The sequence below is a fragment of the Lissotriton vulgaris genome, chromosome 2_1 (assembly GCF_964263255.1).
Source record: "Lissotriton vulgaris chromosome 2_1, aLisVul1.2, whole genome shotgun sequence".
NCBI classification, from domain to species: domain Eukaryota; kingdom Metazoa; phylum Chordata; class Amphibia; order Caudata; family Salamandridae; genus Lissotriton; species Lissotriton vulgaris.
Window position 1 is genome coordinate 1,722,554,451 of NC_141687.1, and position 16,107 is coordinate 1,722,570,557.

The 16,107-nt window shown below is 39.9% G+C and overlaps 1 protein-coding gene and 2 long non-coding RNA genes across 4 annotated transcripts in view; 2 read left to right on the forward strand and 1 right to left on the reverse strand.

Annotated features, from left to right (window-relative positions):
• BRSK2 (BR serine/threonine kinase 2) overlaps positions 1-16,107 on the reverse strand; it is a 683,888-nt gene that overhangs the window by 262,635 nt on the left and 405,146 nt on the right. The window contains exon 4 of the mRNA XM_086957728.1: positions 11,094-11,234. Coding sequence (XP_086813854.1) covers positions 11,094-11,234 — 141 coding nt within the window. The remainder of the gene's footprint in view (positions 1-11,093; positions 11,235-16,107) is intronic.
• LOC147733187 (uncharacterized) lies at positions 221-1,667 on the forward strand. Of its 2 annotated transcripts, XR_015308705.1 has the most exons (5): positions 221-430; positions 537-668; positions 800-890; positions 994-1,096; positions 1,584-1,667. It is a non-coding gene; the product is annotated as an uncharacterized LOC147733187 (long non-coding RNA). The 2 variants fall into 2 exon arrangements; XR_015308704.1 differs by lacking the exon at positions 1,584-1,667 and having other exon boundaries at positions 994-1,413.
• Positions 5,917-7,903, forward strand: LOC147733188 (uncharacterized). The gene is made up of 5 exons (XR_015308706.1): positions 5,917-6,367; positions 6,474-6,605; positions 6,737-6,827; positions 6,931-7,033; positions 7,521-7,903. It is a non-coding gene; the product is annotated as an uncharacterized LOC147733188 (long non-coding RNA).

The window sequence follows — 16,107 nt, forward strand, 5'->3', positions numbered from 1 at the left end:
GCAAGCCAAGCACCTCACACAGCCCAACTCCAGGAAACATGACCAGCTGCTCCTCTCTGTATTTTGTGTTCTCCGACCTCTGGCCTACACTGTGGACCAGGGGGAACAACCTCAGGGTCAGGTGGCCGACTGACATGGCAGCTAGTAAACCCTTCAGGAATTATCTCAGGAAAATAAAAACTGTGTGAAAGCGGGCTCTCCGCCGCCGGAATCTCTGAGCCCTGTTGATATCTATTGGGTAAGTGTTCGCTAAAATCCCTATGCGGTAATTTTACTCTGATCACTTGTTTAGTTAACTGATAATCTCCAAAGTAAACAGTGGGTAACAGAATTCTCTCTCTCCTTTCCCCCCCCTGTTTGTTCATTTTACAGACAGGGAGTTATTTTAAACCACTTTGAAATCCATCGCTCCTTGAGCACAAGTAAAAAGGTAACTATCAGTCCTTCTTCTTTAAGAGACAGTAAGTCTATGAAGTCGCCATGCATTGACTGTTCTCCAAAAATTGATGCCAGAATTCTTTCCATCCATTCTATAGGCAATCTCGCCATTTGTTATCTCCACATCAGGAGGACTATATCTTTTGGGATCCACAAAAATATTCATTATCGTGGCCATAAATTTTAACTCCGGCAGGCGGGTCTAACTGAAATCCCACTCCTCACTTAAGGTACCTTCATCCTCGAAAATGAAAATGTTTTCAAAAAACTACTAATGTATCCTCACTAACTGTCTAGTTAATATAAAATATCAAAAATAGAAAAGATTCAATAAACTAAAAGAACTCATAATTTCTTCTAGGAAATATAGAAATTCAAAAATCAACAATCAAGACAAACAAATTACATCGTGTGACTATGGAATATCTATCTGCAAACCTTAACTAAAATAGGTAAAACACTAGCTTGGTCCTTTCATTAAATATGGGCTGGTTAGAAAATCATAGACTACACTAAGACAACAATCAATGTTCATGAAATGTCTATGTTTTTTAGGGTCTAGAATATCTTCGTCACCTAACCAAAGAAAAGAAAGTCATTATACAGATAATCCAGATTGAGAACATCAAATAGCATTAATATACTCCGTGTTTTTTAAGTAAGTGACCTTATCTATGATATGAATGTATTGTATACCATTGTTTAAGTCCCGCGTTGATAGCACGCTGCGAATTGCCACCATTTAGAATATTTCGTATTTTCCATCACTAATATCAATCATTTGATTCCTCGCATTTGCCATCCTATGTAAGAACCCTGCTTCCTCACCACCAAAACTTGGGAATAATCTATTTAGTATAAAGGTATCCACTCCTTCTCCCTTTTTTGGCCATTATCTCATATAAGAATATATGAGTTAAAAGGATTCACTCCATTTTTCTATTTTTCTTGATGATCATTAAGGCAAGGAAAAGAAATCCGTCAAAGTATTATTGTAATATTAATAAGCTTGGTCACAATATAATGGAAAGTCTGAGACTATTAGCCTAACATGGGTTTGTTTTAATTTTCTCTGTGTAACATAATATAAATTGATGCATTATTGTACATAATATTTTTTGTTTTATGGAATTTTCCCATTTCAGATACTATCGTGGCTGCTCCAGAAGAAGGCGCTGGTTCGCCGAAACGCGCGTAGAGATTATTTTAGCCACACCTTTCTCTCTTAAAAACTGTGTTCATTTTATATAACCTTCATTTGTTGGATTATTTGTCCTTCTCTCTTAAAGTGTTGCTGTGTATTGTTGATTTATTATGTCGCATACAATTTGTGAATATGTATTATTATTTTAATGTGTTTTTTTAAAAGAATTTATGAATAAAATTGAACTACCCCTTTTTTACAAACAACCTATGTTTTAGCTCAGTTCATTTCGACCACTTATTACGTTCTGTTGCCTAGATTGATACATATCAAATTATTTGCTTTTCCCTGGTCTAGGAACTTCATTTCCATGTACTCAGGGGGTCCTTGATAAATATTTACACAATTTTCCCACAGCCTGTCTGTGCAGGGCCACTTTATTGTTGTTTTATTCACTGGATACATTGTTATTCCTTTCCTTGCTTTAAGAGCCATCATATATACCAGATAATTTATATATAGATCCATATAAACATTCAGAGCATATGGCTCTTCAAAAAACCTTTGGATTTACCGACGAGGAATTTGAGACACTAGTCGGTATTTCAAGTTCTTTTAGTCACCCTTCAAGCGAACCCCTGCGTCATAATGATGACACTAAAAAAGTTACTGGACCTTAAGAAAAAACTAACACGTATTGAAGCCCACGGCGAATTTATGTTGGCCTATCTCCGCCTGGGCATTATTCCATTAGGTCTCCGTGTTAAAAACATTCCCGGTCTCTTTGTACACCACAAGGCATTTCTTGACAAATGGAGCAGAATTGCTAGCAGGTGTTCGAGGGACCTGATGATGCTAATAGTCGAAACCGCGAAAGAATTAGCTGCGGAAGTAAGATCAGATATCGATGAGCTTGAGGATAAAATCAAAAAAATGGGCAATATAGACGATGCAATGAAAAAAATTGCTGAGTGCAATAAGGAAGTAGAATCGTTTTCCAGCTACTTAGGTAAAAGAAAGAACGATAAATTACTTAAAGACAAACGATATGCTACAATTGAAAATACCTACCCCTATTTAACAGTAGATTTTTATAAACAAAACCATTTCACTACAGACAACAGTGAAGTACAACAACGGGTAAACACCTTTTCCCAAAGTTCAGACTCAGAGAATGAGACTGAAGGGTATTATGAACCAGAACCCAATTACAACTACAATTCAGGTAGAGGGGCCCGCAGACAGCCTTTTTTAGGGAACCGAGGGATGGGACGAGGACGTCCCAGAGTCCACTTTCAGGGACAACCGAGAGGGAACTACAAACCCCAACACCATCAGCAACAACAACAGGAGGAACCACAATTTATTCGAGAGACAAGAAGCAGGCAGTATTGGAAGCAGGGAATATAATTCCCATCTTTAATCTTTCTAAAACTGATTTAGATTCTTCCAGTATTGCTCTGCTATCTAAAGGTCTTTCTTTTGTGCCCCATTCAACTCCAAACCTTTTTGAACTATATTGCGATATAATTTCTTTTTTTCGGAAAATACGTTTGAAAAGATTTTTCTCAACTAATGATGATACTGATATAGAAACAACCAATGCCAAATCTTTATGTCTTCCCTCGACCTTTAGTCCCTCTTTGGAACAACTAGGACCAGAAGTGGCCACTTTTGAGCTGGTCGTTTTAAAGAAATTGGACCAGGCCTTGAGATACATTCCAAAACCAATCTATAATATAGACAAAGAAGAACATCTAGCTCTATCAACTATTTCCACCAACAAAGATCTTACCATTAAGAGTTGCGACAAGGGAGGTGGGATTGTCCTTATTGACACTTCCCAATACGAACTAAACATGTTAAAAATGCTAAGCGACAAGACCTTTTACATCCCTACTCAAGCATACTCTTCACTGAATCTATCTAAAAAAATAAGATCTTTAACCAAAACAGCTTTAGAAGATGGTCACATCAATCTTAAAGAATTTGAATTCTTAAATCACAATCTGGGAAAAACAGCCTGTATATACGGGCTGCCTAAGATTCACAAAAACCCTTTAGATCCACCTTATCGACCCATAGTGTCAACCATTGGTACAGCTACTGAGCCCCTTTCCAAATATATAGATAACCACCTACGTCCATTTATATCTAAGATCAGGTCATATGTGCGTGACACAGGTGACATGATTCAAAAGACAGAAGGCTTAACCTTTACCTCTGGAAGAGACCTTCTAGTTACATTGGACGTAGAGTCTCTGTATAGCAATATTCCCATCCTTGGAGCAATGACAGCTACATCTTGGTTCATTGACTCATACAACATACCCTGCCCTAAATCATTTTTATTGGCATGTCTAAAAATTGTCTTAACTGACAACTTTTTTGAATTTGGCTTGAATACTTATCGCCAGATAAAGGGTGTAAGTATGGGGGCTTCAGTAGCGCCCTCGATTGCGAATATATATATGGCGGCCTTCGAAGCAAAAAACATCTATAATGAATTGGCGCCCTTTTTCGAGTCTGTCTCCCATTGGTCCAGATACATAGATGACATTTTTTTTGTCTGGACCAATGAGAGGGAGGCACTAGACGAGTTCGTCTATTGGATAAACGAAGCAGACCCTAATCTCCACTTCACGTCGCATATCAGTGATGAGAAGGTTGAATTTTTAGACATTGAAATTATAAATGATGATGGTTTTTTAAAAATGGATCTACATACGAAACCCACAGCAAGAAACACCTTGCTGCACTACAGTAGTTTCCACCCTAGATCACAAAAAGATTCAATTCCATTCTCTCAGTTTCTACGGGTTAGGCGCAACTGCACCAGCCTGGCAGACTTTGATAAACAGGCGATTGCGATGAGAAGTAAATTCATCGAGAGAGGCTACCCACACCGGCTAGTGAGACACGCTTATAAGCGTGCCCGCTATTATGATCGCAATTATTTGCTCCAACAAAAGCCAGCTAAAACCACCAACCAGGTGGTCTGTGTAACTAAACATTCCACCCTTGACACAAAAATTAAACAAGTCATAAATTCAAACTGGCACATTTTAAATAGCAATTGTACTCCAGAACTGAAACTAGCTAAACCACTATTTGCCTACAAAAGGAATAAAAACATCAAAGAACATATTGTTCGTTCACGTTTCCAACCTACATCGGACAAAAATCTTTTAACACAGAGGTCGATTGTATCAGGCAATCCGATAAAAGGAACTTTCCCCTGCTCCTCATGTTCCTCTTGTGCTAGTATCATAAGAGGAAAAGAATTCACATACAATGGCCACACAACAGTGGCAAAAGAAATGTGGAACTGTAAATCTTCAAATCTGATCTACTTTATACAGTGCCCGTGTCTCCTCGGGTATATAGGAGAAACATCTCGAACTATACAAACACGGTTAAATGAACATCGTTCAGCGATAAGAACCCACAAACTCGCTGCCCCAATGGTGAAGCATTTCCTAGAAAAGGGACATCAGGCAGAGGACCTTAAATGGAGAGTCCTAGAAAAAATTCATACTGCAGACTCCAATGGGGGTTGTGCCATCAGAAAAAAGAGAGAGGTGTTCTGGATATTTGTCTTCAACACCTTTCGAGAAGGAATGAATAGCGAATTGCCATGGGAGCACGCTATTTGCTAGAACATCTTTTGACTCTCCCTACCGCAGCAAAAACAGCTTCTCACTCTTTATGATTAAATTTAAATTACCTAATAATAGGCATTCAGTAATAAGAAAAGTCAATCCCAGTGTTCTCCCAAGATGTAGTTCACCCTGCTCCCTTTTTATCTAAAGTTTAAGCTCCTGATTAGGGGAATCTTTCCCTGCACCTTACTTTGTCGTACAGGTGTAATTAAGCAACAACTAGATCGAAGGAATATTAATGCTCGACTTTTCTAAAATAACAAAAGGCATGGAGCCTCGTTAAATTCACACGCATTATTTTTTGTTTAATGGAAGTACAGTTTTTACGAATTTCAGGAAAAATAACTTTCCTATAGAAATCTTTTTTACTCTAAAAATATTGAAAAAACCAGCACCAAATCTATAATGAGTCATTTTTGTGCACCTAATCTTGAAGCGCTATATATTTAGAATCTTTTTGCTTGGATTTGACATCAGCTAAATCTGACTCTAGTCCCAAGTTAAAATATAGCTCCACTCCCCAATTGCTTTCCACTCGGTTAAGCTGGTTAATCCTTGTGCTATACATCAGCACCGATGTATATCCAGTGATATTTTACATGGGAGCCATTGCTGATTCTTTCTCTAGAGAATCTGGTCCTTTTTTTACTTCTTCCTATTTTTTGGTCCTTCTTTCATGTTCACACCAGTGACATTTTACGTGGGAGCCATTGTTGATTCCTGCTCTAGAGAATCTGGTCCTCTTTTCATTTCTTCTTAATTTTTGGTCCTTTTTTTATGTCAACACCAGGTCAGGTGTACTCAATCATCCAATCAAATAGGGTATATATACAGGAAGTAAAGGCACTTTAAAATGCCGTCTTTCGTGGAAGGAGCATAGAACCCCCGTGTCCCGCCGCCGGAATCTCTGAGCCCTGTTGATATCTATTGGGTAAGTGTTCGCTAAAATCCCTATGCGGTAATTTTACTCTGATCACTTGTTTAGTTAACTGATAATCTCCAAAGTAAACAGTGGGTAACAGAATTCTCTCTCTCCTTTCCCCCCCCTGTTTGTTCATTTTACAGACAGGGAGTTATTTTAAACCACTTTGAAATCCATCGCTCCTTGAGCACAAGTAAAAAGGTAACTATCAGTCCTTCTTCTTTAAGAGACAGTAAGTCTATGAAGTCGCCATGCATTGACTGTTCTCCAAAAATTGATGCCAGAATTCTTTCCATCCATTCTATAGGCAATCTCGCCATTTGTTATCTCCACATCAGGAGGACTATATCTTTTGGGATCCACAAAAATATTCATTATCGTGGCCATAAATTTTAACTCCGGCAGGCGGGTCTAACTGAAATCCCACTCCTCACTTAAGGTACCTTCATCCTCGAAAATGAAAATGTTTTCAAAAAACTACTAATGTATCCTCACTAACTGTCTAGTTAATATAAAATATCAAAAATAGAAAAGATTCAATAAACTAAAAGAACTCATAATTTCTTCTAGGAAATATAGAAATTCAAAAATCAACAATCAAGACAAACAAATTACATCGTGTGACTATGGAATATCTATCTGCAAACCTTAACTAAAATAGGTAAAACACTAGCTTGGTCCTTTCATTAAATATGGGCTGGTTAGAAAATCATAGACTACACTAAGACAACAATCAATGTTCATGAAATGTCTATGTTTTTTAGGGTCTAGAATATCTTCGTCACCTAACCAAAGAAAAGAAAGTCATTATACAGATAATCCAGATTGAGAACATCAAATAGCATTAATATACTCCGTGTTTTTTAAGTAAGTGACCTTATCTATGATATGAATGTATTGTATACCATTGTTTAAGTCCCGCGTTGATAGCACGCTGCGAATTGCCACCATTTAGAATATTTCGTATTTTCCATCACTAATATCAATCATTTGATTCCTCGCATTTGCCATCCTATGTAAGAACCCTGCTTCCTCACCACCAAAACTTGGGAATAATCTATTTAGTATAAAGGTATCCACTCCTTCTCCCTTTTTTGGCCATTATCTCATATAAGAATATATGAGTTAAAAGGATTCACTCCATTTTTCTATTTTTCTTGATGATCATTAAGGCAAGGAAAAGAAATCCGTCAAAGTATTATTGTAATATTAATAAGCTTGGTCACAATATAATGGAAAGTCTGAGACTATTAGCCTAACATGGGTTTGTTTTAATTTTCTCTGTGTAACATAATATAAATTGATGCATTATTGTACATAATATTTTTTGTTTTATGGAATTTTCCCATTTCAGATACTATCGTGGCTGCTCCAGAAGAAGGCGCTGGTTCGCCGAAACGCGCGTAGAGATTATTTTAGCCACACCTTTCTCTCTTAAAAACTGTGTTCATTTTATATAACCTTCATTTGTTGGATTATTTGTCCTTCTCTCTTAAAGTGTTGCTGTGTATTGTTGATTTATTATGTCGCATACAATTTGTGAATATGTATTATTATTTTAATGTGTTTTTTAAAAAGAATTTATGAATAAAATTGAACTACCCCTTTTTTACAAACAACCTATGTTTTAGCTCAGTTCATTTCGACCACTTATTACGTTCTGTTGCCTAGATTGATACATATCAAATTATTTGCTTTTCCCTGGTCTAGGAACTTCATTTCCATGTACTCAGGGGGTCCTTGATAAATATTTACACAAAGCGGGCAGAAGCCCCACTTACTTTTAATGCAGTTCAGAACTGGTGTCAAAGATGCTAAACATAAACTTATTACAGCTATATCTTTAGTGGTGCCTGCATGGAGACAACTTCAGTGTATGAATAGGGGCTGTCCACCTGTTTGGTAGACAGACAGCTGTAGTGGCATTGGTGTTGTCCTACATCTAACCATAGCACACACCCACAACAAGGCACCCACAGCTTCACGCACAGAGGATGCCAGGCTCACCTGGTATGCTGAATGCTCCTGTACCACTAAATGGCACCATTATCTGAGGCGTTAGCAGAGGAGCGTGTCTCCCTTACAAGTCAGGTAAACAGAAGCCTGGCTATCGTCCTACTTGAAGACAATATACGGGTTACATGAGCTTATCTAGGTTATTTAAAAATACAAGGGAACAATGCCAGGAAGCACAGTGCACCAAAAGGTAGCACACGAGTGTTCACTTTGGTGATTTGTTTGCACACCGCCACACGCGCACGGTTATGTGACAGTTTTGCCCTCTACCCCTGTGGAATCCATGGTACTAGCATTTGTTTCTGTATTGAAATACCAATAAGCTCATAAAAAAAGAGATGAATCAGACCATCATTATGTCAGGAAAAACAAGAGCTATTGCGGCAGGAAATTAAATGATGCAAGTCTAGACTTTCACAGGATCTCTGGACTCTCAAGACATGTTCAGACTTCCTCAGTGACACAGCACTATATTCCTTTCACTGAGTCTGGCAGGAGACCAACAGCGTAGAAGGGCTAGTGAAAATAGTGTTTATTCTGCTCTCCTAAGACACCCACTGTTCAGTGCTGCAAACTGTATTCTGAATATAAACATTGGCAAAGCCAATAGGTCTGCTGTTGGCTGCCAGCATTTTGGCTTTGTCAATGCTTATTTTGTTATGGTTTTTGTAACCCTTTTTGATGTAGGAGCTGCCAAACCCTCACCAATATAAAACATTAAAAAAAATATGTTTAGCCTCAAAAAGCATAAATGTCCATGGTAGTCACAGGCGCTGAAGGGAGCTACTTTGCGTGAAGATCTAGTGAATTTAGCCAATTGATGAAGTCGGCTGACCAAGTTCCCCATGCTGTATGCTATAGTGGGTGGAAGGCAAATGTGGATGAAACAGCAAGGACCAATGAATTAGGAGGAATGGCTGAGAGCTCCAGTAAGTATATTTCATGCATCATTTTAGTCAAATCAAAAGCTCTTAGCTAGTGGCAGAACTAATATTGACAGTGAATGACTTCGTTACTATTGCCCTCTACATATATCTTACCCTCCTCTTTCTTTGTCCACATTCAGGGATGGCTCTTGAGTTTCTGAGATGCATTTGCAAAAACTCACTCTCCCTATTGAATTATTGGCAGCATCTCCACGTCTACTCCAGCTTTCGTGGGGAAGAAGGTCTACAGATGTTTGTACCAGCAGCCCTGTCCAGTCCATTTTTCTAGTGGTCCTAACAAATTCTATTTATTACTATAGTATAGCTGTATGGTCCCTGATCTACCGAGACGCCACATCCCATACTCTCGTTACCATCCATTATCTAATTGCTGGGCAAATAATGGACCCCCCTTGATATTGTTCTTGTGGGGAAATCCTGGACAAGCAACAATTCCTTTGTTTCCTGGCTGATGGCAATTATCCATTTTTCGAAAACATCGTTACTACACCCTCGGAGAGCGGACAGCTATGTTGTGTGATGTCCAGTGGCATCAGTAATGTGTGAGAAGTAAGAAGTAAAAGAGAATGGTTGTGATTGAGGATGAGAGTGATGGACAGAGAGGAAGAGGGAGTATGGATGCCCACCAGTAAGAAAAAAAACACCTCTTAGGTCTTCTTCCTCCTGTGCTGTCTCTGGAGTCAACTAATCTTCCCACACAGGCAGCTTCACTGAACGGAAATTCATCAAATCTGCCCAGCAGTGCCTCCTTGAGGCAGGCCTAACTAACTGCATGCTAGAAGTAAACAGGCCATCCTCTGATCAGCAACACAACTGGATTTAGATTTTTAAACAGACATATGGCAACTCAACAATGACAAAAAGTAAGCAGATTCGACCAGCCCGATTGACTTTTACTGAATAATTGAATGATACAATGAGTGTGTTTGGCAGTAGGTTACTGAATAAACTACATTGAACAGAAGATGTAAGCTTACCACACAGGCACGTTCAAAAGTTACACTGTACTGTGCCCGCAGAACTATTGGTGAGCCTATGCCTGAGGCTCTAAGGAACTCAATCCATGTGCTGCCTGGAAGTGCTGCCTGAGAGAGGACCACCAGCCAGGCAAGAAGAAAAGTGGCCCATCCCAAATCAGCTTGAATTCCTACAGTGAACCTTTCCAGCTATAGCCTAGAGAAAGGAAGTAACTGTAAGGTACAGGTGAGCTCACCCCCTGAAACAATGGCTTTATGTGCATTTGTATTCCCATTTATCACTAAGAGGCCCCTTTGTTTAAAAAAGGGACCCACCATTCAACGAAAGCAGCACCCATAAGCTTCCGTTTGGTGCGGCATGACAAAGGGCTATCCACAAGTCTTGGGACTGGGCACTGTAACAGAATTGCCAATCCCCTCTTGGCCCCACTGACCCTATAAAGCTGTGCAAAGGTCCAAAGACCCATCAGTCTCCACCCGGCTTCGATCTGAAAGGGGGACTTTTGGACCCATGTGGTTACACAGTGATGATAGTGGAGTAGCTTATCAAGAGAGATTTTATGTCAATAAAGCAGGCTAGCACTATGCATGACCTTTTATTCACCACTTTCTGAGCAGCAACCTTAAAAGCTCCAAGTTAGAACACCACATGAAGTCACAGATAAATAGAACAATAACACAGCATATAAGTCTCATAAACTCCATTCTCTTTTGTTTGCTGCTTCCGAGCAGATAAGGTGTACGGGTACCACTGGCCCCAGGTGGTTACACAGTGATGATAGTCCAGTAGCTTAACAAGAGAGATTTGCCTCTCAATATTTCTAGCCGCATTAATCAGAAACAAAAACAGCCTTCACAGAAGGTTACTAAGAGAGTTTATTCTTTATGATGGAGTCATGGTAGAAGGAGAAATCTGAAATTCTTTACTCAATGAGATTCAAGGGATAGGTTTGCGTGAGCAATAAGTGTCTCTTATGCTTAACTCACCATATTGAGTGGCTGTGGCAGAAATCTAAAGCTGAAATGATTTGTCGGAAGAACTTTCTGGCCTCTTTAGGCGTCAATCGTCCTTTTTTCACTAGATAGTCGAAGAGTTCACCCCCAGAAACGTGTTCCAACACCAAATATCTAGAGGAAAGAGAAAAGGAGACTTGTGGTCAACATACAAAATGTCCTGAAACCATTCACACACTACAGCAATATCTAGAATCGATAAGTGTTCCCTAGTGAGCACCAGATTCACTCTAAATGACCCTTCTCCTCTTGGCAATCAATATATCTCGGCTTCACTCATGCAACGAGAGACATATGTTGGACATAGTTACAGGATTTAAAGAAATTGTGTAATAAGTACACAACATGTGTGGCTCCTGTGCAAAACTGCATTGTGGGGCAAACTAATATCCGATTAGGTTCAAGAGTCATTGGGATCAAATGAAGGACTTAAACGTACAATGCACAGGTGTAGGTAACTTGAGCTGTTGCATTATCCATTCACCTTGATGGTGGAATACTTCATATTCCCACTAAGGTGCACGGGGTGAGTGTGTTTGTGTCTGTCTGTCTCTCTCAAGGCCTACTAGGACTGACATCTATGACAGAGCTCTGCTTGGGTTATTTGCAGTTTTATATAGTGCAAACTCGACCTAAAGGTATTGGAGCACTTTACATGAGCACCAGTTACGTTACACAAGGACACATTAATTTTGTGGTAGGCACGGGGAGATTAAGTGATTTGCCCAGAATCACACGATGTTGAGCCGATGCCAAGATTCGAACCTGTGTCCCCAGCTCCAAAAGTCAGCAGATCTGTCCGTTCAACCACAAATGCAGAGAGTGGTGCAAGTCAGCATTCAGGTACATTGGACCGAGATGGTTGTGGGTAAAAGTTGTGGAATAGCAGAGAGACACTTCTGTCAAAAACAAGATCCCTTTGGGCTCCTTTTAAGCATACTGGTACACAATACTATCATGCATACACATTACAATCATATATGTATTATTCAAGTCATCAACACCAAATAGAAACCAAAAGAATAATATAAAGAATGTAGAAGGTGCTGCAATGGTTTTCGTCCTTCCTCCAGCACAGATCCCAAAGAGTTAAGGTGAACCACTCTCTCTCCCACCCAGCCCCAGTCACCATGGGGGTTCCACAATGATCCTCCTTATCTCCCATTCTCTTCAATTTGTTTCTGGAACCATTAGCTGTTGTACTAAAATCCTTGGACATTCGATTCCATATGCATGCAGACGACACCCAATTCTACCTGAAAATCTCCTCCCCAGACAACAATTCTTCACTCAATTCCACCCTATTGACTACTCAAACTTGGCTAACTGAGAACCACCTCCTGCTAAACGCCTCCAAAACAGAATACCTCCTCATCTCTCCCCCGAAACACACTCCTAACATTGACCTCTGGATGACCCAATTCACAGCCTTCAACTGCTCCCCCCGCATGATTGACTCAGCTAAATCGCTAGGAATCACTTTGGACAAACACCTGAATATGAAGACCCACATCAGCAACGTAAGTAAGGGAGCTAACCACCTTCTGAGAACTCTCAGGAACCTCATACCTTTCTTACCTCAAGCCGACTTCAAGCAGGTGGTCCAAGCGCTAGTACTACCGAGGCTTGACTATGGCAGTGCTACGTTATGCGGCCTCCCCAAATACACTTTGGCTCCGCTAAAGGCTTCATTGAACGCTGCGGCCAGAGGCCAGACTGATTACGGGCACCAAGCGAAATGCCCACATCTCCCCGGTCCTAAAATCTCTAAACTGGCTGCCCTACGAAGCTAGAATTCAACTAAAGATTGCATGCTTATCGCACAAAGCCCTCCACTTCAAAACCCCCAATTACCTGGCGCAAATTTTAAAACTATCCGGAGGGGGGAGACCGTCAAGGAGTGCTAATTCCTTCCTCCTGAAACCCCAGATCTTCCGCAAAAAGAGAACTTGTCTTCGAGCGTTCTCAGGATCTGCCCCAAAAATGTGAAACTCTTTTCCACCGGAAATCCGGAGAATCTCCTCCAAGGTTGCTTTCAAACCGGAAGCAAAAAGATTCCTCATGAACAAATTCCTACCTTCATAAGAAGAGCGATGGTCAGCTCTTAGTGCATCGGACACACTCCAAGAATGGATGTCACCCCGGTATTTTCCTACTGTATTTGCTCCCCTTCCCATTATGCTTTCAATGCCTATATTGTCCTTTCCTGTGCACAATTTTTTAATTTTCTATGTATTTTCCCCATTTGACTCTCGTACTGATGTAACCTCATTCCCTCAATTTGTGAAGCGCTCTGATATCCTTCGGGATCAAGTTTGCGCTATATAAAACTTTATAAATAAATAAATACATATATTTATTATATATGATCCTTATAGGATTCAAAAATATAAAAATACATTTTATTTAAAAAGCTAGTTTAAAAAACATATTCATCATCAATATACTTCAAATGATCACATTGATTAAAAACATATCTTAAAAACAACCTGGGAGAATAGGACAAGTATAAGAGACATCAGAAACTTGATAGTTCAAATGAGCACACCCAGTCTATATGCACTAATGCTGATAACCCTGGTTCATCACTTTATCGCATTATTTTCTCCTAATCGAACCCGGTTAGTGCTTGGGTGCTCAATCAACACAATGCAACGTGTTTGGGTGGTATAGTGTGATTCACCGCCTTCTTCAGGCTTATGTATACACAATTCAGTGTCTCCCAACACAATCCGAAAAATAGCACGTCAGTATTCACAGAGAGACCTATCTCTTCCTATGGTGTGATTTCCTTTATTTCCGAGCCATACAGTATAAAGAAAATGGGGGGAGGGGGGGGGGGTGTTTAATTCTTTTTTAGTTGATGTTGAAAAATGAGGAAATAATGTGAATAAAAACGGGTCAAACTTCACTAGTGCCCTTCGATAAAATTCAGCAGTGCATTACCAGTGGAGCTATGGAGATAAATTCCTTATTTTATATATGCTCCTCAAGAACTTTAACACCGCTCTTCCAAGTGTGTGGGATTACTGCTTGAGATGACGGGACTTAAAAAGTATCCTGGTGTGCTCCAACTTCCTCAAATTTGGACTATAAAATTTGTTAAAGTTCTTGGGAGCATATATAAAATAAGGAATTTATCGCCATAGCTCCAGTGGTAATGTACTGTTGAATTTTATCGAAGGGCACTAGTGAAGTTTGACCCGTTTTTATTCACATTATTTCTTTATTTATCTACATCAACTAAAGAAACATTAAGAAAGGGAGGACGTACATTCCCCCATTTTCTTTATACTGTGTTGCTCGGAAATAAGGGAAACCACACCAGAGGAAGAGATAGATCTCTCTGTGGATATTGACGTGCTATTTTTCGGATTGTGTTGGGAGACACTGAATTGTGCAAACATAAGCCTGAAGAAGGTGGTGAATCACACTATGCCACCGAAACATGTTGCTTTGTGTTGATTGAGTACCCAAGCACTAACCGGGTTCGATTAGGAGAAAATAATGCGATAAAGTGATGAACCAGGGTTATCAGCTTTAGTGTATATAGACTTGGTGTGCTCATTTGATCTATCAAGTTTCTGATGTCTCTTATACTTGTCCTATTCTCCCAGGTTGTTTTTAAGATATGTTTTTAATAAATGAGATCATTTAAAGTATATTGATGATGTATCTGTTTTTTAAACTCGCTTTTTAAACAAAATTTATTTTTATATTTTTGAATCCTATAAGGATCATATATAATAAATATATGACATTCTTTATATTATTCTTTTGGTTTCTATTTGGTGATGATTTTAATAATGCATGTATGATTGTAATATGTATGCATGATAGTATTGTGTACCTGTATGCTTAGAAGGAGCCCAAAGGGATCTTGCTTTTGACAGAGGTGTCTATTTGTGGTGTCCTGTCCCTTTGGTGAGTAGGACCCCTCTCTCTAATTTTGGGAATAGCAGAAAGACTCCAGGCCATGACTGAAGTAAGCGGTGTAAGGGTATTAGTACCGTTACAGGAGGCATCACCATAGCTCAAGGTCGAAGTTCATTAGCAGAGCTGTCTTTGGGTCTCATTAGTACAGTATCAGGGGTGAGCTTTTTCTGCAAAAACAAAAAAGCCTGAAACAGCTTTGTACACATCTTGTAAAAGAAATACATCATTGCTTTCATTCTCAAGTGTCAACCATGAGTAGTGATTTAAGCTTAGGGTTGCACCGGTGCAAAGATGGCCGCATTGGCACTTTGGAGGAACGGGGAAATCAACTCCCTTCTAAACACAACTGTTTATTTACTAGCCCGGGTTTTGAACAGTTAAAAAAACAGAGATTAAACGCTCCCTTCTCCCATACACTGCTATGTGGCTGAGAGCTTTTTTCCGGTCTTGGTGGTGTACTCGTCAATGATCATTGTGATTGATGTGTGCGGCCCAGTTGTATCTGCTACAGCACGCACCCATGGACCAGGAAGGAGCTTGCTACACAAGGGTGGATCTCATTAGTATCCGCCGCTTGTAAGGGGAGTCCACCTATGTGTTGTGCATATCAAAGAGGATATGCACTTGTCACACCTAAATCCCATCCCTTGTGATCCCCTTTCCTGGAACAGAGCAACTCAGCCAACCCCTGGATCTACATCGCCCTTGGATGGACCTTGTGCAGCAGAAACTCTCTTAAGTGTAAGTGAGCCTACAAGCACAGCGGGTCTCCTTCAGTATTCTGGTGGCAGTCCAGAAACAGAGACTTTCGTGAGTGCCAAAGCATGACAATCATATCATCTGCGAGATATGTCAATCTTAGACTGACATGGGATTACCTGTTTATTGCAGCTAGAAAAGTGCGACTGTCAGTCAAAATCTAGGTACACTGACCTTCTGCATGTGGCTTGACTCTGAGGTAGAGCCTCCTGGAAAGAGACAAAAGGGGGCAGTGGCTTGACTATGGGGTAGAACCTCCTGGAAAGAGGCAGAAGGGGGCAGTGGCTTGACT